The following is a 22,989-nucleotide window of genomic DNA, read 5'->3' as shown; positions in this document are numbered from 1 at the left end:
GTGAAATATTAGACGGATGTATGAAGGGACTTGCTTAACTGGTATTGCAAGAGAAAACACAGCTTCACCACAGCAAAACAACAAAGTAATCCCTTGGCTTTTTTTGAGCGAAATTATCTATGGGCTGTTTTCTTGTCTTGTCTTGAGCTTTTCACTCTTTGTTAGAAGAACCTCCGTTGAAGAGCGGCAGTGTTGTCGTCGGTCACTAAAGTCGAGTGGTTCCATTAATCCTGCAACAGATCGGTCTCCCTGACAGCAACATAAAGACGTCAGCCACGTCAGCTGTGCTAAATCAGCAAAGTTTTATTAATTCATTCATATTCACCCAGTGGATGTCATCTGGAGCTGCTGGTTGTTTTGGGGGCTTTTTTTGTATGGCTGTTTTATGCTCTCTGTAATCACTCCAACCTCAAGCTTACACTGGATGTCATTGATCAATCCTGAAATATCTTTGCTGTTTTTGTAAAGTTTTTGTGACGTATTATATATTTATGTACAGTGACTCTGAGTGCCTTGAGATAAATGTATACATATTATTTATTAGTGTCATAATAGTGTCATTTCTTAATAGCTTTATTGAGTTAATAGAGGGTAATGGCGGCCTCTGACCCGGTCTAACCATCCATGATCATAAATCCTTGCAGCAGCGATCATTCGGGGGCTTTAAAGTAACATATTAAAGCTGATTTAGACAATGAGTGAATGACCGAGTCAGTCATTCAACAGACTCGTGGAGTTCTCCACAACTTTGACAATGTGTCACAGTGACAATAAAAGAATGTGTGTAAGTAAATTATGAATGAAAAAAAGATGATAGAAGGTTGCATTTCCCTCTATACTTCCCCACGATGACAACATACAGACTTATGAAGATGGAGGAATTGTTGTTAGCTTCAGTCACGTAGAATATTGTGGGACGTTGCATTGTTTTTCCATCCACACCGGGAGGATCTTAGGTTCGGCACTTCACAACGGAAGTAAGGAAACGCACACACACTCACACTCACACTCACACCTGGTCTCTCCCACCTCCTCGCCAGAGTGCAAGTCTCTTTATGAGAGGCCTGCCTGGCGCCCAACTGCGAGGCCCTTTTTAATTAGAGTCCTGCTGTTAAGCGCAGACCTCCTCCAGTGGTCCCCATCCACTCCCCATCACCTCCTTCCCACACACCCTCTGTCACACATGCACCATGAAGCTCCTCTCGCTCCGTCTGCTTATGGCTCGGTGCCATTGAAAACAAACGTACCCTGAAGCTTTCTCGTGAGCGCGACCCTCAGAATGTCTCTATTTTTCCTCTCGGCCGTCTTTCAGGTGGAATAGAAACGGAAGGTTTCTCGAGCTTTAACAAAGCCTCATTTCCTTAAATGTTTCCAAGGAATAAATAGAATCTTTGTTGTCAATAATTCTGATAAATTGAGGGATGTTCCTGCAAAAGATTCTGGATGGATCTTGTGGTGATGAGCGTGGACTGTTATCAGGTTAGTGAGGAGAAAGAATGGCGACACGGTGTAATCACATGAGGTCTTCGGCTGCGCCGCCGCCGTCAAGCTATTCCGGGAAGTCAAGTTGTTTGGTCTCTCATAACTTCCATTGCTCCATTTCCCAGCTAAGCAAGTAAAACAAAACAGGCCGCTGACACATATTGATCCCGTGTTCAAAGAGTCGTTGTGTTGGTGGCCCCGTCTCTAAGCCGCTTTCATGAGGAACTTCCACATTCAGGAGTAAGTTGATTAGAAACAAAAGCCTGTTGGGTTGATGGTGAATCGGCTCTGGAATTTCAAGCTTAAGCATGCCAAAGCCTGTGCAGTGTGTGTGTCACCCGGTCCCTGGCAGCGGAGGAGATTAGAACCGTACAACGTACACATAATGCATGCTAACCTCGGTTAAGGAGTCTGAGAACGGGGTAACAATACCGCTCTTTTACAGTTTCAGAGGGGCGAGAAAAAGGAACGAGGCGTGGCGCTAATCCTCCATTAGACCCAGTTTGCCAGCAGTAAATATGGCCCCTGAAGTCCCTTGTCTGCACATCCTGCCGCTAGTTTGGAGAATGAGCGCTGGCTGCATCTGTGACAGCTTGTCTACGGCTTGATGTGGAAAGACAGGTTGTTTAGGACCGTGGGGAATGAGGGATGGAGAAAGAGCAGGGTGGAGGAGAAGGAGGAGGAGGGGGAAGGAGGAAGGAGGGCGGCTGCAGCTGTTGTTGTGTAGTTTAGAGCTCGTCTGCTGGGTTAATGCAGAAATCACAGCAGAGGGGCTCTGCCACCATTACATCTATAGATAGATAGATAGATAGATAGATAGATAGATAGATAGATAGATAGATAGATAGATAGATAGACTCCTTCATGTGATTTCAGCTTCATGTGACCCCCTGAAATCTGAGATTTAGAGATTTTCATAAAAGCACCTTCTCTCCTTTCACCTTCAGTGTTGTTCCACCACCAGTCGTCTCCTCGTCTCCATCGACCCTCCCCTCTTCTTCAGAGGAACAGACAACCAACCCCTGCAAGGCCCTTTCCCTTCGTTTCACAGAGCGGGAGTTTTTATTATGATTGTTTTTAAAGATTTTTTTTTTCCTCCCTCTTCACTGTCTCACTCCCTGCTCAGGGTTGCAGATATTGCCGAAAGCAAAGGAGGGGGGGAAAAAAAGAAAAAGGACAGGGAGGGGAGTGAGGAAGAAGAAAAACGGCGAGAAAGAGAAGTTATTTTGCTGAAGGACATTTGCAGAGGCAGCTTTTAACCCCCTCCCCCCGTCCCCTCCTTCCTTTTCCTCCATCCCTCCTTAAACACACTTCTCCCTTTTCTGCTCTTTAAATATTGAGAATCACTGCAAATTCCTCTGCCCTCTTCCTTTTGATGCTGCTGGCCTCCAAACAGCTCAGCAGAAGAAATGCACTGGGTCGGCCCGGGAGGCTCAGGATAGCAACAGCAACAATCCCTCCCCCCCTGCCCCCCCCCCCCCCCCCCCCCCCCCCGTGCAGGACCTCTGCCCCCCCCCCCCCCCCACCACCCTCAGGCCCCAGTAAGCAAGTCCAAGCTTTGCCGGTTCCCAAGCTGCACCTCACCCGGTGCTCGCTGTCTGAAGGCCGAGCTCTCCCCCTGGGCCGGCTTTGGCTGCTCATTTCCACACTAACAGGGGGTGACTCTCTGCGGCTTTAGCTTTTTAACCCACGACAACATGCAGCGCCCCCCCCACCACCCCACCCCACCCACCCACACTCAGCCCCCAATAGACTCACAGCTGAAACGGACTGTAAGAGTGACCCGGATGACTCCCCAACATTTTGCTCTTCACCTGGCCCACTCACACACACACACACACACACACACACACACACACACATCACAGCATGCTGTTGCTCTCTGTCCTCCCTGCTCGCCCTGCTGTTTTTATTGTAATTGCTCACATGGCCGCAGCTTAGAGGCTGTTTCCAGAGTTGCTAACGAGCAGGCTGCGGACGTTTGTGTGGTCGGTTGCCGGAGTTGGCAGGAGTGCTCACATTCTTCACTTAAGGAGACGATAGGCTACTTGTCTAAAAAAAAAGAAGTGCAGATTTAAATCCTTTTTTATTTTCATAATTTTTATTTTTTGGTGGAAGGGGGGGGGGGTTCACACTCGAAATCAAAGAAGCCTTGTTGTGGAATACAAACCACAAGCTGCAAGATGTTTGTAAAATTCAGTAAAAGCAAAGTATTGTTTGCATAATTTTTCACCATTCTAGGATTTATTTATTTATTTGTTTGTTTGTTTATTTGTTTGTTTGTTGTTGTTGTTTTATTCGTAATTGATACATGGTGTATTTCTGGTGGGGTTGTCTTATGGAAATAGATGTTCTCTCTCTGGCTCTCTCTCTCTCTCTCTCTCTCTCTCTCTCGCTCTCTCTCTCTCTCTCTCTCTCTCTCTCTCTCTCTCTCTCTCTCACACTCACACACACAATAACTAGTGACAACGTAATCCTCTGTTTCCACTGTGGATCAACTGCTTAATCATTTGCACTGATTATGAAACAAGTTGAATTGTGATCTGAGTTTAATGTCAAAACAAAGAAACAAAGTAATTTTCAAAGTCAATAAAAAAAGGGGGTAAAAATTCTGATTGTGCGTCACATAAAACACTGAATTCCTTTTTTAGAATTTTGAAAGGAAATGTTGCCATCAGTTTCTTAGATTCTTTTCATATAACTTTATATTTTGCCTTTGTCAGGCTTGAAACAAGTAACTAGCTTGAAGAAATAGAAAGTATCGAAATATGTGCCAGATATAGTTTAATACATTTTAAAAGCTGTGACTTGACATCCACCTCCTTCCCTGTTGATGGAGTCCATAGCAACGCCATAGCAAGTACAACCAAAACCTAATTTTGTTGAGAAAGCTGAAAGAATTTGCAGCAAAACGAAAATCGTATGGATCGTACACATAGACCAAATGGATACTATGAAGATTAAGTGTAGCTTTTTCGCTTGTAAAGTTATCAAAATTAAGCTAAAGCCACAAGCGCTCTTAAAATTTAGCAACTTCTGCTGAAAATAGAAGGGATATCCTCCATGTTTTTTTCTTCATGACTCGGCAGTCGCGTGAAGTAGGCAGATGAAACATCTGAAGAGGCGTTTTGTGCAATTTTGAGAAATGAGTTTTTGAGATGTGGACAAATGCCGGTATTACATTTATGTGGAGTGAGACTCGGCTCTCAAAAGCCCACTCTTGTGGAAGCGATTGCGTCCGGAGTAAAAAGTCTGAGATCATAGAAGAGTTGCTGCTTAACGACCCTCTTTATGGGGTTAGCTCCCTTTGTGTATTAATGAGGAGGCCAAGGATGGGTGGAGGAGGCGAGGCAAAAAGACGGAGGAGGGGTGAGTTGGTGAAATGAAAGATGACAGATCAGAAAAGATTGAGAAAGAATAAAGGACTGTGTGTTTGGAAGAAGTGACCACAGGGTTTGATGCCCTCGTCTCTCTTTGGCGCCAATTAGAAGCGAAAGCAGCGGCTAATTTTTCTCACATGAACACTTGAGGCACGTGATCCTCCTCTCCTCTCCTCTCCTCTCCGTGGTCGTCGCCACTCGGTGTTCTTTGAGCCGCAACCGGGAATAAAATCTACACTTTCACTCTGGGAAATATTAACTGGCCATGACACATGCACATTTGTGTGTGTGTGTGTGTGTGTGTGTGTGTGCACGCCTCACTCCTGGGCCCTCTCTGCAGTGGGGAGAGATTGGCAGTTTGCTGATTGTGTGTGTGTGTGTGTGTGTGTGTGTGTGTGTGTGTGTGTGTGTGTGTGTGTGTGTGTGTGTGTGTGTGTGTGTGTGTGTGTGTGTGTGTGTGTGTGTGTGTGTGTGTGTGTGTGTGTGTGTGTGTGTGTGTGTGTGTGTGTGTGTGTGTGTGTGTGTGTGTGTGTTGAAAGAGAGGCAGGCAGGAATGGCGGCTGAACACCTCAGGAATGTTTTTTTCGATAACACGTTCCCCGAGCAAGTCAGACTCCTTCTGTTGTGCAATTTTGTGTCTTTTCATGTATGTGTGTTGTGAATGGGAGGTTGTTCTTTCTCATTTCATTGTGATTCGCTCTAACTTTATTTATAGTTCAGAGTCTGACTATTCTGTAAAACTGTAAAAAAAAACAAACAAAAAAACAAATTCCTGCCTTACTTTCCGGTAAACACACACCGTAGCCGACGTGTGCGTTGACTCCAGATCACTCCTCGTGCAGCGTGGTGCAGTAGCGAAAAACCGCCGCCGCTAAACGTGCGCCCTTCACGCCGCTCCCCTCCTCTCTGCAGGCTGCCTCATTAAACTTTCAGCCAAACAGTTAAAAAAAAAAAAAAAAACTTTCCTCCCCTCCAGTCCCGACAGGCCACGGAGGGAGAGGGGTAAATGAAATTCTGTTCTTCCGCTGGGTTTGAAGTCAGATGGACGGATGGCATTTTGCCCGCACGGCCTCCAGCAAAGCAGCACGGTGTGGTCGCAGGTGGTGCTTTGTGAGCCCTGACATCAACCTCGCAGTCTGTGATGACCCAGACTGTGCTAAAATATGAATTATCTTTGCTTTTGCTTCCACTGCCCCCCCCCCCCCCCCCCCTCATCATCATGGCTCTTCTCTGTGTCTTCCCTTGTCCTCAGAAAACCTGGGCGATGCTGTTGACTACGGCCAGAGGAAGAGGGAGAGCATCGGCGAGCTGATTGAGGAGACTCTGCAGATGTTTGAGCGTTACGGAGGCGAGAACGCATTTTTAAACATCAAATATATGGTACCGACCTATCAGTCCTGCATGAGGAACTGACAAACGGGTCCTCTTCACCTTTTACTTTACGTCTTATTGTGTTCTTCTTGTTCTTGAGTCTCAACTGTTGGCCTCTGTCGCCACAATATCCACAAAAACTGTGAAAAAGACGCAACAATAAACCATTCAAACGTTTTTAGTACTAAAAGTACAAGTTCTTTGGTTGAGCCAGAAGCTAGCGATTCCACCACCAAACATCCGACGTAGTTTAGATGTTGTTTTCTGGGCTATATATGGTCAGTCTGTCATTGCCTCCATCAGCCTACTTACTATTTCTAAAACAGTAATCAGATTAAAGGATCCAGTAATAAGGAAGGAAATGGCATTTATCTATGTAGGTTTGCACCAGAGAGCAATGGCCGTCTGTCACAAGTGGACTGGAATCCTTCTGGAGACATCCAAAGATTGCATTAGTAGCCTTGATTAAAAAAAGCCTTAAAAAAAAAAGAAAAATAGATCTGCTATCTTAACGACCCAATGAAGTTAAACGTCTCTGAGAAGGGACATTTTTTAAATTATCTCTTTCCTGCAAATATTTTGTTTAAGAACTAGGAAAAAAAAAAAAAAAGCAGATTTTAGTGATGCAGTAGTTGGGGAATTTTTTTTGTTTGTTTTATTTATTTATATATTTTTTTTTTATTGTATCATACTACTGAACTCATTCTGTCACAAACGCAGCTGGAGACGGAGCCTGTCCCGACACGAAACATGCATAGGAATGACAGCCGACAGCATTCCGCCACGCAAATTCACACCGGCGCACACACACATATGTTTGGTTAACGTCGCCTGAGCTCAAGCGCCCCGCAGTGAATCTGTGCGGACACTCGCCGTGTGTTTTGCGAACAACGCACAGGAGTCACTATTCGTTCGCTTATCGAGGCCCGTTTGGTATTGCGGTCGGTGTCTTTGGCATTCTCTTCTTGACTGCCGGCTCTTTCTCCTCCACTGCATTACAGTCGCAGTGTAAACTTCCTCAGTGGAAGTTTTCGCCGCTGTATTTCTCGGGCACACTCGGATACATATACGTACACCAGCCTGCGACCCGCCGGGGGGGGGGGGGGGAAACGTAGTGTAATTGATTTCTGAAACTCACAAGGACACTTGCACCATCTCTTATTGTAAGTCATGTCTCCAGCAAAAAGCAACTTTACAAGCCTGCGGAGGAATCTATTCTCAAGCGGGAGACAGGTTCATAATGCTCATATTTCAAGCTCGGCACATCTTGAAAAGAATGTTAGTGAATAGGTGCTCCACGGCGGCTGAGCTGCTCTGCGCCTGCCGCAGAGAAGGAGGCGCCGATCGGGTCCCCTTTCAAGACAAAAACACATACTTCACCTCTGTAACTGCAGCTGAATAGCTAAACAAATGCAGCACAGGGACTGCTTTTAAAAGGTAGGGGAAGAGGGAGGGGGGTACACCTCCACCTCCACCTCTGTTCTCGCTTAATGAGCAGATCGAACTCCGAATTGCCTGCAGTCCTGTCGAACTGTATCAGTGACGCCCCGCTGTCCCGCTTCACCTGTCCAATTTTACTGAGCCACAGGCTAGCAGCCAGCCGGCAAAGAAAAGAGAGCTTAGTGATAAACAGAACAAGTAAAAAGGACAAAGTGAAAACATGAGTTATTCAGCTTTTCTTCCCTCAAAATACTATATGAAGAAAAAAAAACAAAAAAAACGGGTCTTGTCAGTGGCATCTGTTCATTCATATTCGCCGTATGCCAGCAGACGGTGTTGAACACTCCATATTGTACAGAAATTAGGCCACATCACTGTTGTTAATAAGTGTGAAATTCTCAGGGATTTGGACTTCTGCAGGAGAAAATAGAATATAAGAAAGTAACATAACAGAATCTGCTCATGTAAACAATACGTTGCGTCACATCCATATCAAGCATGAGCAAAAACTCTGGAATTATCCAGCGACTCCTTCTATTTGTTCATCGGATCATAAATCTTCTCTGTTGCTCCCCAAGTGAACCTGAAAAACTGCTAAATGGCATTTGAATCCATCCATGTATGTTTTGTTATTCGTGGAGAAAATACATCATCAGACTTCAATCCATCTTTTTCCAAGAAATAGATTTATTCTGAATTAGGACCATTAAACTGCTTTAGTGAAATCCGCAGGTCAACTATATTAAACACGCACAACTCACATATTGCATTATAACGACTCACTATACTTCTCTTAACTGACTGACTCAGACCTCATAGTGAAAGTTAGTTTGAGAGAAAAGTTAATGATTGTCTTGTTGCGTAGTGAAATATAAGCATATTGGATACTGCAATAAATGAAAAAGAAAAATCCAATAGTGTGCAACTTTAATGTTTATTTTGAAAGTGATCTGCTCAAATATTCAAGTAAATCCCAAATTCTCTCACTTGAATGTTTCACTCTGTCATGAGTAGGAATGTTTTGCTTCAAGCTCATATTATTTCATAAAGCTATCGAGGGGCCTTATTTGTCAGATGAGAAAATAAAAGCTTCTGCAAAGTTGTCTCCTTCAATGCAGTCCTCACTGATCACCCGGCTTTTATCGTCTAAATAAATGCAATCATTTGACACCTCGTCTTGTTGGATTTTTTTTTCCCCCTCTTCTAAACATATTAAATCTATAACAGTGCGACTGGTGTGGAGTTTACAGCAGTGCAGACGTAGGAATGTTTACTACTGCAGTTATGCACCTAATCCAGTCACAAAGAGTTTCAAGTCACGTCAAGTGTGTGTTGGACTTGAATCTAATGCACCGAGTTAAGTCTTGACATGGAGTGTGTTGGACCTGGAGCGGATCCGACGGGGCTGTGGTGCCAGTTGTAATAACTTGCTGTAAAACAGAGCAGATAGATTCACGCTTCCGCCCGTGTTCGGAGGAAACCGAAACACCTGGAGACGACCGATGCACGGGGAGAACATGCAAACTGCGTGTGGCTCCTGTTTGCTAAACAGCTCATCTGCCGAGGTGTCTCGTACCTTAACACGAAACAAGAGTTTGCAGCAAAGAGTTTGGGCGCAACCTATCAACTCGGCTGCTCATCTCACATATGCTTGTTACAAACTTGTTCACATTTCGGGGATGAATCAGGCTTTTTTTTAGTGATATAATATTTATTGCCTGGAAGCAATAAATAAATAACTTTGTCACAAATATCCTCACTTAAATGTCTCAATGAGAGGAGTAATACAGCCACACACCCACGCACACTCCTCCTACTGTACATACCGTAACATCAACTGTAATTACCTCTTGTCTGACCTTCACCTAATCCTAACCTGAGCCTGACCATAAATCATGTCTACACTTTGAAAATGTGATGATTATTATTATGAGGGCGTCCTTTCTGGCTCGACGATGACAAATTCCTACGATGTGGCTGTGTGAATGGATTTTGCGCCTCTCAAAAGTCTTATACGCAAACCCCACACACACCCATACACACACGGTGGTGGAAAACAATACCAAACAAGTACACCAAGCTGTAATTGCTCATGCAAGTAATGGAGTGAACTGCGAAGTGAACAGGAATGGAGGCGGCTATTGAGGTTATTTGGTCTATCAGAAGCATCACCGCATGACTGCCTCAGACCTACAGGCCAGAAAGACCCAGCACAACATTACTTGAATTTCTCCCACACTGCATCCTGTTGAAGAAAATAAAAGAAAATAAAAAAATTTGTACAGAGCCAAAATGAGCCTGATCATAATATTCTGACCCTTTTTTTTTTTTTTTTCCTTTAGTCATAATAAGCAATTGATCATTTTGCTGCTGCAGGCGGCCGGAGTACACGCAAGGAAATGAATTGCAGCCCATTGAGTGCATTTTCTCCAGTCACAGAGAACAGGTTATAACATCCTGCTCTATTTCCCTACAGCAGATAGTATCCGACACAGATGCTATCGTTTCACTTCAGACATTTTTTTCTTTTTGTCTTGGCTTTTCTGTTTTCTTATTCCTCGTCCTTTTGTCTTTTGTATTGAGTCTATTTTCTTGAGTCTATTGTATTTATTTAACAAGTTTCACAGCCACTTACAAGATTTTTCTGCTTTTTTTTTTTGGTTCGTTCATAACAGGCTCTGAAAAGATTCAGGAAGTTGTTCCTTTGTATGGGCATGTTAACAGGGTTACACCCGCAGCTCGTCGGATTTTGGAAAAACGTGGTCACCGCGCGTGTTTTCCTGGCTGCCACGGTGTGGCATTCAACCTCAACCACTGAACATGCAGCATTCCTCCACACCTGCCGTCAACCTTACAAGGGTGCTCCAGTATTCTCTAATCCAGGACCGGGCCCGATCGCCCCCTGACCATTGCAACTGGACTCCCGGGGTCAACCTTTCGACGATGTGGGGCCCGCGGGCACTCGCTCAGCTCTCGGGTTATTATTAGCCCAGCCAGCTCAGCCTCTCACAACAGCTGCCACTGCCCTGCAGCCAGCAATAACTCCCACCCAGGAACACATGCAGGCCGTTACGCTGATGGAAACACTCTGCGTCGCACCGACACCCGGCGATTTATGCACAGAATTCATCCAGCCGCACGCGTCGGCAGTCGACTACGCAGACAAGTGGGTTCACGCGCGTCTGGCTCGCACCCCAGCAGCCACTCCAGCCTTCAGGTTGAGACATTATTTCAGAACGAAACGGTGACTTTCCGAATGTCGCCTCCTCTGAGCTCCAGTTTGTCCTTGCGCCTCTCCGTCTCACCACATCACAGCGGTGGCAGGCCGACAAAGGCTTTTGTATTGCGGTGAGCCGCGCAACAAAGGCAGCACAAACACGCCGGTAGCGTTCTGTCGACTGGAGGGGGGGGGTGAGATTGTAAAAAGCAGAGGAAGGGGGAGAATTGGAGAAGGGAGAAAGAGACAGTTATGGAGGAGTAGATGACAGGGGTTTTCGGTGTGTATTGGAGAGAGAGAGAGGAATAAAGAGAAAGACAGGGAGATAGGTTTGCACCTGAGCTCGGAGACAAACCGACCGTCTGAGACGAATCCAGCGCCGAGAGAAATGAAGTGAAGGAGAGGCTGTGTGGGCCCCGTCGAGATGGATGGATGGAGGGAAGCGAGATGTTGTGTCACCTGGTAGAGAGTGCTGTCTAGCTCCAGCCAGACCTGAGATTTAGGAGCAGTCAGCTGCAGAGAGAAGAATAAAGAGACCAAAGAAGACACCACTTGTTTGTCAGTTGTTGTTTTTTTTTTTCTTCTTCTTCTTTAACCTCACAAGTAAAAAACAGAAGAGAATTGAGACGCTTGGCGACGTCGCCGCGGTCCCTTATCTGAACAAACAAGCCGAATGTGAATGCCCCACTTTGTGTGTTGACGTCTCCCCGTGTTGGAAATCAAATAATTCTTCCATGTGGGTCACACTTGATATGATCAAAGCCGGGTTGTGTGTCACATGTTGTAACCTAACCCAGCGCAGGATTTCTAAGCGTCGGAGACGTCCTGGTCTGTCTTCCTCTTTGTCACATCCTTCCTCGTTTCATCTCGTCGCTTCTTCCCCTTGTCCCGTCTCTGTCTTATTATCCGTTATAGTCTCAAAAGGCAGATTGTTGGAACCGGCAATGAGGGGGACTGTGCTGCGCAACAGAAATAAATGCCCCCCAGGGAATGATTTGTCTTGTTCACGTCTGCCTGGTGGACTCCATGCTTATCCAGGGAGCTACTGAGCATGTGCGAGGCAGGACGGGCACAATGGAGATTTATCTATCTGCCTCTCCATATGGCAGGTGTCTAATTCACAGGGCTTAATTCAAGAGTTGGATGAAATGTGTAAACACTTTGAAAGAGAAGCGGTTGAGTTTTTTTTTTTGTTTTTTTCCCCCCTCTGCAGACCGGCTTAAGTTTTAATAATGTCCGCTGAAATCTTATGTCCTGATTTACAGTTCCGGTTTGGAAGAGATTCTCTCAGCTGTGTTGGTGATTGTCACAGCGATTGCGTGAACGCGTGGCGATCGCGGACCTCGCCACAGGATCAATCCTCCTCCAAGCAGATGAGATCAATGAGGATTCTCTCTCTGTTTCTGTCTCTCTCTCTCTCTCTGCCCGTCACTCTACTTCTCCCACTTTCTCCACTCGTCTCACCCCCCCCCCCCTCCCCAATCCTCTCCTACAGGTCTTATCACTCACAAACACTCATTTCTTTCCCTGCTATGGGCTGGCAGGCGCACACAAACAGGCGAACAAGCAAGTAAACAAATAAAGGCTGCTTCCGTCGGGGCAGGAATGGATCCACACTGTTAACAATTGGCGGGGACAGATGTAGCATCGGCTGGACTTCTTTAAGCTGTATCGACACCGGCGTGCTCTCCACAAGGGCCAGAATGAGGGAGGAGGAGCGTGTGGAACTTGTTTATCCGCAGCCCGTTTGTGTGTCTCGCTGTAAAAATGGTTAACTGTGATGTTGTGTGTCACATCCTTCTGCTGATTGATGATCAGCAGGTTCGAAGTGGGAGTTTTGGAGGTGACCACCTCCCCCCCACCCACTCCCAACCCCAATCACAACCTCCAATCACAAGTGGCCCCAGCTGCCCCTACAACCCCACCCCCTCCCTTCACTCCGTCTGGGTGACAAGCGGCGGACCAACAGGCGTTTCCATCTCCAGATTGCCAAACCACTGGACCATCCGTGCTCCAACACCCAAGGTGACCTTTAACAAAACAGAGAATGGTGTGTGGCCATGGGGGGGTTATTGGAAACACAGAAGAGCAGGAATGCTGCAGAGTCAGTTTGAGTGGATTTCTCTTCTCATGCTGTCCTACTTCTTTTTCTTTTTTTTCTTTTTTTAACAGTTAGCCAGCCAGCACTTTTTCCTGAAAGCAGAACCTGCACTGAGTGAATACAGTTTCTGATGAGTGGCCTCCTAATTGAAGTTGAATAAAGGACTAAACCAATACTTTCATTAGGTTTTTTTTTTTTTTTTTTTTTTTATTTGTTAAACTGCTTATTCCTGAATTCCACAGCAGGCCACAGAAATACTTACCCAGCTCAATCCAGGTCAGGCTGACCACTTTTTTTTTTGTATTGTTTTTGGAATTTTCTAACCTTGTAACACAGTCAGCACCGTGGTGTCAGACATGATGTATCGACGTTCCCAGATCCCCCCCCCCCACTCACCAGACCAGCCTTTCCCCACAAACGGCTATAATGGATGGAAACCTGCAATGCCCAAATAGCCCCAACTTACCGCCCCAATGTGTATAAGTACTAAACAACTGGACGTCATAGTGCCGAGCCATCAGAATGACGAAACACGTCATCTACAGATGCTGCCTCTGCCTTTATGAACCACAGAATTAAGGCCATAGTTACATAATTATTTTTCCATCTAAAGATTCATCTTGTCAGGGATAATCACAACCACAAAGTCAAGAGTTTTCTATAGTTCCAATCAATCCACTTTACTTTACATAAAACACACATTTATCTTTAAAATAGATGATGCAACAAGCCGGGGAGAACCTTATCTCTGGCCTCTGTCACACTGGTTGCTTTCTCCTCGGGGGTCATATTCACTAGGTTTTTCAACACATTTACCAGGAAAACTGCAGAAATTGACTGGAAAAGACAAGTTGCAATCAGGTTGGCTCCTGTTCTGTGTCGTCATGCCGGCTAACACCACAGATTGCCTGCAATGATTTTCCTCTTAATATCAGTTCACAGCACTCCTGAGAGCTGCAGTCAGGAGGGAACAAAGAGAACTTCAAAAGCTCGGAGACGAGGTCATGTCGATCTTCAATAGCTGTGGTTGACATTGTTTTGAGGATGACCTTGCTCATTGTGTCCGTGCTCGCAAGTAACTTGCCTTTTATTGGTAAGTAAAAATTCAATGCGGCTGAAAGTGAAATTAATAAATGAATAGGGCATTGCTACTTAGAAACAAAGTGATGGCTGTGGAAGCCGATTTATCTATTCAATGCAGTCAGCGTTCCTGTACAGCGAGTGTTTTGTTAGGTAGACTGGAGTCTGAAGAGTGTTTGGGTTTGATTAATAATTCTGACAGATGTCTGAGAAGTTTATCAGCAGTGCAAACAGACTTCATTAGCCCAGCGTGGTGCAGAAAGCTTTACTCTACCGTACTGTACGGTTTTGACTCGGTTTTAATCTTTATGAACTGAATCGCATGAAGAAAAACGGGCTCATAAAAGTTCATTATCGCTAAATTTGTCTGAAACGTTTGTGAAAATAGAGCAAATTACCTTTCGGAGTCTCTGAGACTAGGAGTTACTTTTAGCGCTGAAACGCCTGGTGAATGTGACCCCAGAGTAATATAGCGACTGCTGCGATCAATTGTGGGATTTTATTATTGCAAAGTCATCTAACGAAATAAACAAAGACACAATTAAATGGCAGCGCCTGTACTGTGGGGCCCGGCTGTACTGACATTTAAAACGAGCGGCTGCACGGCAGTTTAAAGGTCCTTAAAGTCATCGATCTTCACAGGCCACAAAAGTAAGACGAGACGTGGAAGTTGATTTCCAGCCTTTTGTCACACAAGCTCTGCCCGTTGTCCTCCCTGTCTAAAATCCGCATGTTAGGTGATTTCGGGACAAATAAGTAATGTTCGTTCAGAGACCATAACAAATGCACAGACGCCGGAGAGTAAAAGCGCAACAGAGGGTGAACACATGCAACAAAAGCAAAGACCGGCACATTTGTCATGTCACGCTCATGATACGAGTTAAGATGAGTAATAGCTGCATTATGTATTTCCCTGTATACGCTCTGTATGTACTATGGCTGCTAGAAGGGCATTTATTTCTGTTGTGCTGTGCAGACACCTTCCTCAAAATGTAAATGACCCAGATTCTTGCCGGCAGCCCCCCCCCCCCAGTCTCCAAACTCGCAAGTCTTAAGAAAGAAAGAAAAAAATATGTTGTTGTTTGTATGTATGTGTGTTATCAGAGCCGGTGGGTCTCTGCTGCTGCCGTTACCGCAGACAGCTTTACCTCGACGGGGTCGTCGACTCCCACTCACTTTCCTGGGGCCGTGGCCCCCGAGGCGAGCCGCAACCCTACCAAGGGCCGCCATTGTCTCCGGCGGCAGCGCTGCAGTTTAAAACCCAGGGCGCTCTGCGGCGCTCATTGTGCGCGAGCTAACAGCCTCGCTTCAAAAGGAGCTAAACGCATGTTCATTAATTATCTGGATCCTTGTTAATTGGATTAATTGTTGAATAGAAACCGTGTTATTAAAAATGACGAAAACACAAGGGCAGGGGGAGCAAAGGAGGGGGATTAATGTCGTCTGTTTACTCGCGGGCTGTCACAAGACAGAAACTCGCGTACACTCGTTTAGGTATGCTCTGCGTTTCCTCTTCCTCCAACTTACTGTGGCTGTTCAGCACACACACACACACACAGACACACACACACACACACACACACACACACACACACACACACACACACACACACACACACACACACACAAGCCAAATGTGACCCATCTCAGAAGAATGAGCGCCTGGCAAGGTGCAAATTACCATCCACACCGCCAGTGATAACAACTAAACCCATTTAAAAAGCTTGGAATAAATGCCAGATTCTTTTTGATGCAGAGAGGCTGTGACTTTTTCCATTGCTTATATCCAAAGAATAAGGGAGGAGGAGGGAGGGAGAAAAAAAAGAGAAGCATAAAGTCAACACCGTGAACAATTTAGCTATCTCCAAGTCACATAAAAAAAAACAAAAAAAAAACTGGGTTTCTCGTCCCCACTGCCTATCTACTTTAGTCTTATCCACTGAAATCACTTATCTGTGTTTGACTTCAAGGGATGTTTTATCATCCCGGCTCAAAGATAGCGAGCTGATACTGCCGACCGCTCGGTCGCCGCGACTAATACTACATGTCCTCTGTAATTGGTGGCGCTGTGAATGACGAGACAGTATAGAAAACCTCACCAGCAAATATTAGATTTCAAACACCTAAAGCAACGGCGTTTGTTAAACTGATGTGTGTCTTAATGCACAATGCAATAACGAGTGACCCCAAGCTGAGATCTCCTGCATTCAACTGACAATCGGCAACAAACTGCATCACTTCCTTGTGTTCCTGGACTCTTCGTCTGCTGATCAAAAGGCAATCGCGTTGTCTCCTGTGAGACTCGGCCGAAGCTTAGCAATAATTATAGCATTAGCGTTCTGTGGCTATATGTAGACGCAGGCTGAAGGGTAGAGGAGCAGCATCCATAAATGTGCCGCACTGGTTGCTCAGGCGATTGCGTCTGACTTCCTGCTTTGATGTGGAGCCTCCCGTCACCTGCTGCACCCCGAAATCCAGCCGGGGGATTGATTACACATTTTTTTTTCCTCCAGATTTTGCCTTTTGTATGCGAGCAGGTTTTCCGGCGTGTAACGGCACAGCCACACAACGTCAGTCTAACTCGACTCGCCCAGACGCATTGCCACAAGCAGTTAGTTTTGTTTGATCAATTTATTGGACATGCTGCACTAATTCTCAGACCTTGGACTTAATTGTCTCTCCGCCACACCAACGCGGTGGCGACAAACTGAAGCCGGAAGGTTACAGTGCAGCTGTTTGAGCGTGCATGCGCCCTGTGCCGGGACTACTTTCGCAAAGGCATGAGTGGGTGAGAGGTAAGCGGACAAATTGAATGGAGTCCAAGGTCAGAGCTCGGATTTAGCCGGGTGCCTCTCGGCCAGCAGCTGTTAAAATCAAACCGGACCAGTTGGAGTTTTTTTGTTTTTTTTCTCGACGACGGGAGGAGGAGGAGGCTCGGAGGTTCGCGTGTGTTTCATTGATCAAGGATGTTAATCTTCAGAGGATATGTAGAAAGGTCCTCCCAAGGACAGGACAATGAAAAGGCTGCATTGATTCCTGGAACATTGATCAGTCGGTCTCAAGACAGATAACAAGATGTACAAGTCTTGGGTAACAATCGGCGTCTTGTAGGATGTGACTGGTTCAGGTTGAGCTTTCTTTCATATTTCAGTTCTCTGGAGTGAAGCTGACACAGGAGACCGGCGTCACCGGACGATGTCTCACCACTTCACAGCTGATTACAGTTACTGGAGAAAAAAAACTTGTAGTGGCGATATTAACTACTGAAAGTATCTTTTGACTCTTCTTTTCTCATAGTTATGCAAGTCTTGAAATCATTCAGACAGGTTAAGGTTACAACAGTTATTATCTGAGACCATTTAGCCATGTTATGTATCATTTTATTGAAGTTATGTTCACTCATGCGTATATAACTGCGTGTGTGAGGAAATGTTTTATCTCGTTTGAATGTTTTTGTCAATTACTTGTAAAGCCCTTTGAGTTGCATTTAACGGTCTGAAAGGTGCTTTAAAAGCCCTCTGATTTTATTGTGGAAACTCACAATCACATCAGATCTTGTGAAATCTGAGAGAAAAGTGTGCTTCTGCACTTTCCTGCTGTCCGGTCTTTGTGTTTTGTGATACCTCTGGTCTCTGACTTTTGCAGTAAACTTAAAATCTTCCGTTTTGCGTGAGTGTGCTTTACGGTTCACCGTGATCCTTGATGGCCTGCCTTGACTGGAATGTTCTCTTGATACTGGTTCGACCTGCACTCATGTTCTTATGCAACTTAAAGAATTTCTCTTGAAAGAAATTGATGCAATCTCGTAAATGTTTCTCCACAACCTGGGAAGGCTACTTCACGGCAGAGAGCGCTGCACTTTTTTTTTTAACGCTGTAACGAAATGATTTGTCATCCTGCTGCCACACTGATAACCTTTGTTAATGTATTAAAGCTCAATTACACTCAGTGTCTTCTTTAGGAAAAAGCAGCATGAGGCGTGTGTCTCGTCTGTAAAGCTTTACATTCAAACACGCGTCTAATCTACATCATGGACGTCTTCCGAGGAATGCTGGTTTTGCGGCTCGTCTTGTTTTTCTTGGCTCCGAGCTCACAGAGTTGAGAAACCAGACTGAAGCACTTCCAGGTCATAGTATCATGATTCACGTGAGAAGAGTTGAGGAGCCTGTACTCTGAAGAGGGCTCAGGTTTAAGTTTCAATGCAACAAGATAAATTCAGTTTTGTTTTGTTTTGCTTTTCATCGGAGCGCATCATGACCTTTGCTGTGCACATCAGACCTGCTCGGGTGCCTCAACAGATCAAAATGATGAACTAAATCAGTTCCTGACCGAAAAATGACCTGGAAAAACCTGTTATGGGAGATTCCCTCAGCTGTATGTAGAACAAGAGAGACATGGTGCTCAAATAAAGTACTCTACTCTTAAAACTCTTGCATAAAAACAACTCCATCACATGATTTGCTCTCAATTAAAAGATGTTTTTCTGGATATATTTGATTTGGTAGACAATATCAATGAAAGTCTAAGCAAGAAGAATATTCGAGCACAATTTGGTGTACTATCTTCAAAATGGACTTGTAAAAATAACCTTTTGAAATTTTATGAGATTATGTTGTTTGAACAGGAGACTGCCAGTATAAATAAACGATCAATCACTGTAAAAACAAATCGAAATATAACTTCTCAACCATTGAATTTATTGCATTAACAACAGGAAGCATTTAATTCAGTTTACCTGGATAGAAACTCATTTCTCAGGAAAAAAAAAATGTTTAGAAACGCTGAAAGTAATCTGCTAAACTAAACTTTTGAGTGTAAAAAAAATATGAAATTATGAGCGCACTCAGTAGTGAAGTATCAGATTTTACAATTGCAAGAGGAATATTAAGCGGCTTGAAAAGAACAAGATTTGATTACATGAGTATTTGTAATTCTTCTTTTTTGCCCGGTATGAAAATAACCCTTCAACTTTAAATTGTTTTTCTAATAGTTATGTTGTTTTCAGTTTGATTTCTGTAATAGTATTATTCTCCTTTGACCTGTTTGTGACGAGTCATTATAGAGAAGTCATCAAATTAATTAATTAAATAAATAAATAAATACTGTTTGACTTTAGCTGTTGATTTTTACGACAAAAGAGGTTTTATTTTCAATGGCTGCCTGCATAATTATATAATAACGATGTGAACAGATGAAATGAAAATCACTGAAAGCAGACAGGAAGAATCAAGGGAAGGAAATCCTTCACGATATCACTGCAGCGTGAGAAACATGCCACACGCAAAGACTGGAAATAAACACTAAACCTCTACAGCCTTTTAAAGCGAAACAATACACACATTGTTAAATATTTTATTATGAATGAACGTGGCAGTCACACTGGTGTCCTCATTAACTACACTCTTCTCTCTTCCAACATAAACAGTCAGTTACACTAAAGTAATAGTCTGACGCTCCTCGACTGTGAATCCTCAGTTAGAAATGTAAAAAAAAAAAGAAAGAAAGAAAAGTCTCATAATTTTTTTTTAAGTGATGTGATCATAATGTTTACATCTCACTTAGCTGAATATCACATAAAGCAGTATTTATGACTGGTTTAATCTATGGGAACCAACATCTCTTCTCATATTAAATATGTTATTCATGGTTATGATGATTTGCGTGTAATTACCAACTCTGCCTCTCCGTGTCCACATGCAAACAGCCTGAAGTAGGAAACCTGCGCGGAAAAACCAGGCCCAGGCTTTGTGAGGACAATTATCTTTGTGAGTTTTGGATCCGGGAAAGAAAGCCTGGCGATGTTGAACTGAAAGAAATGTTTAGATTTATGTAATCCTGGTTAGAAAGTAGACAATCTTTACTTGGGATTATGTTTTTCCCTGTTGCTTTGCACAAGTGATAAATGTTGTGAGGCTGACTCGTGAATGTACGTTGCACTGCACATGCTCAATATTTACAATACTCAACATTTGCACAGCATTCATTGGAAATCCACTGTACTTCAACTCAACATCCCCACGTGGCTCACTCGACGCGCGCCTGACCTTCGCTCGGCCGTACATACTTTCTCTACATTCTCACGATGCTCGTCGACATCCGTGTGACACTTGCTCCACCACATTGCATGATACTCGCTTGATATTCCCTTTGCACGTTTCTTGTCTGACACGTGACACTCAACACTGGCATCAATCGACGCTGCGCTTTCACACAACGCTCACTCAACGTTTGCACGACATAAATGTGATACCCGCCCATCGCGGTCTCCGCAGAGTGACCATCATTACACACTTGCACAACACTCCACCATTTTCAAATCACGACTTTTGTGTGACGGCTTAGCAGCTGATACACTGATGTTGTACATCAGCCAGGCGACCGTTGAGAAGAGGGTTAGGGTTCCAGAGTAAATAATGTAAAACACCTCAGTCAAAACCAAAGAGAGCACAGCTTTTAACATTTTGGCTGAGCCGCTTCTTCTGGAGCTTATCCGTGACGCCGTCCCACGTCAATGACGGCGCAATTGCATGTAGAGAAATATCTGAATTGCTACCACATAAGATCAAGGCCGGGGTCCGGTGTGAAAAAGTCGGAATTGGAGCGTTCACATGGCCATCAAACAGGTCAGATATGGGTCACTTGTGAGCAAAAAAATCCGAATTGGATCGCATTTCCCTGCATTGTGAACGAAGCCTTACATAAGGGTGAACACTAACAGGTAACCATACTGGTTAGAGGAAGGAGCTGCTGCCATAGAGCAGCCAGCATGTAATTATTATATGGCCCTTTACCTCTTCCTGAATCAAATGAAAATGACAGCTATCGCTGGTTTTATTACATCTAAAAAGGCCACATTTCTGATGCTATCGGCCATGACTACATCATTGGTTGTGTCTAGCACCTCGGCCAGGAGAACAAGCAATTGTTACCTTGCAAAATTGGTGTTTTGCAATGGAAGAATTTTTTTTTTTTATTGGCTTACTTGAATTTAAAAAACAAATAAATAATCATGATTGCCAGACAAACACTTGGACAGACTTGAACAACACACTTTTTCATGTGGCCCTTTTGGAAAATTAGTTGCCTTTAATTAAGCCTTAATTTGGACCAAATTGAGTTAATAAAGCTAAGATTTTGATTGCTTTTCTGCAAAGTGCCCAGCGTCAAAAACTATTAACTTGTATGTAGTATGCAAAAAAAAAAAACAAAAAACGAAGAACCGTAAATCACATAGAAGTCATGCTAATCAGACTAATAAGATGTGCGTGCAGGGCACCATCTGTACACCACACTGCACATTGAGCAGTTGCTTTTTTCATTTTGCGGTTCTTTACCGTCATATGCTGGTATTAATCGGCTTCCCAGTGTTTTTATTGAAGTCCTCTCCTCACGGAACATTTTTCAGACTGAACTTGACTCGTAATCATCACAAACTCTTACATTTTCAAGTTCTCTTCATTAAGCGTGTGAGAGAGTTGACAAGTCGGCCGCACTGTTGTTCACTTCTGCTTTCCTAATTTGGCGAACGCTGAGCCAACACAATGCAAATTAAATAGATGTGGCAGTTTCATGCAGCTGTGAAGTCTTAAGCAGTACATAGTTCACACCCTTGAATTACACACAGAGGATAAGGCTGAAAGTGGCAGGCTTCTTTAAAGTTGTATTTTGGAGTACTTGTTTCTTCTGTGAAAAAAAAACCCCACAATGTGAATTTATCGTCGAACCTTTTGATATGAATGTTTATTCAATGTTTGTTCATGTATTTTCCTTTACTGTATTGAATGTGGTTTGAATTGAGATATCTCATGGTTAACTTTGACTTCCTGTTACCGACTATTTAACATGATCACAAACCAACTAATACTAATTGATAGGAATACTCATTTGATCAATTAATTGAGAACTATGTAGACAATGTAACAGCAGTTTTGAGGAGAAAGTTTCTAACTTGGGTTTAAGACCATATTTGGCAACTTCCACATTTCTCACATTTCATTCAAGACCACAATAGTAAGTTATTGACTATCATTGAATAGCTGATTGCAGTGGTAACCCTCACCTCTGACTGGAGGTGGGGTTTGCAGGTTAATTGTTGAAACCTTAAATGTGCCTCGAGTTGTGAATGTAAGTGTGTGTGATTGTTTTGTCTCTGTGATGGACTGGCAACCTGTCCAGCGTGCATCCTGTCTTCGCCATAGCTCGCTGGAATGAGTTCCAGCACCCCACCACTCTTCACAGCATTATATAACTTGGATGGATGGATAATCACATGACACTTTACCCTTTTTCTATGTCTCTTACTCTCTAAAATATGTTCAAAAATTATATTACTCAGTATGAAATTACTTTGTTGTTTTTTTGGGGGGGGAAATAAAACATTAAATTGTGTGTGTCTTTGTGTTTGCATGGTGAGGATTTGGTGACGTGTCCAGGTTCATCCCATCTTCACCTACTATTAGCTGGAACTATAGCTCCATGCAGCACCTTCTCATGATATGTCAAAAAATCCAAAACAGTTTTACCCAATCATGAAAGCAGAAGGTCGAAGTTATTAGAATTTTAATATTTGGTAAAGAAATGCCTGAATTGCATGTTTGATTTGTGTCACTTGACGTTCATTATCCTTACATTGTGAATTATTGTACTACAGAAGAGTGATCTGAAACTATTAGGAAATAAAAATATGAAAAATGAACAAAATTATGTGGTCTGATGTTTCTGTTTAGGAAGGAAGAAAGAAGAAAAATCAGTGTTGACAACAATTCATGGGTGTTATGGGCATTCCTGCGCACTGCACACTATTGGCCCGAGTCTGTGTCAATCACTGCAGAGAGCCCGGATCCCCCGCCCCCTTGAGGCAGAGCTGAGCGCTGATTGGCTCGCTGGTGGCCAGTGAGCGCGGAGGAGGCCGGACCTTT

At 44.0% G+C, this 22,989-nt stretch overlaps 1 protein-coding gene across 1 annotated transcript in view; it reads left to right on the top strand.

Moving 5' to 3' along the window:
* pacrg (PARK2 co-regulated) overlaps positions 1 to 6,275 on the top strand; it is a gene marked incomplete at both ends in the record, with an annotated part of 136,939 nt that extends 130,664 nt beyond the window's left edge. Inside the window, one exon of the mRNA XM_080513386.1 lies at positions 6,115 to 6,275. Coding sequence (XP_080369512.1) covers positions 6,115 to 6,275 — 161 coding nt within the window. The remainder of the gene's footprint in view (positions 1 to 6,114) is intronic.
* Between the last annotated feature and the right edge of the window lie 16,714 nt (positions 6,276 to 22,989).

Source organism: Blennius ocellaris (genome assembly GCF_963422515.1).
Source record: "Blennius ocellaris genome assembly, chromosome: 17".
NCBI classification, from domain to species: Eukaryota; Metazoa; Chordata; class Actinopteri; order Blenniiformes; family Blenniidae; genus Blennius; species Blennius ocellaris.
This window is presented reverse-complemented; position numbering and strand designations above follow the sequence as displayed.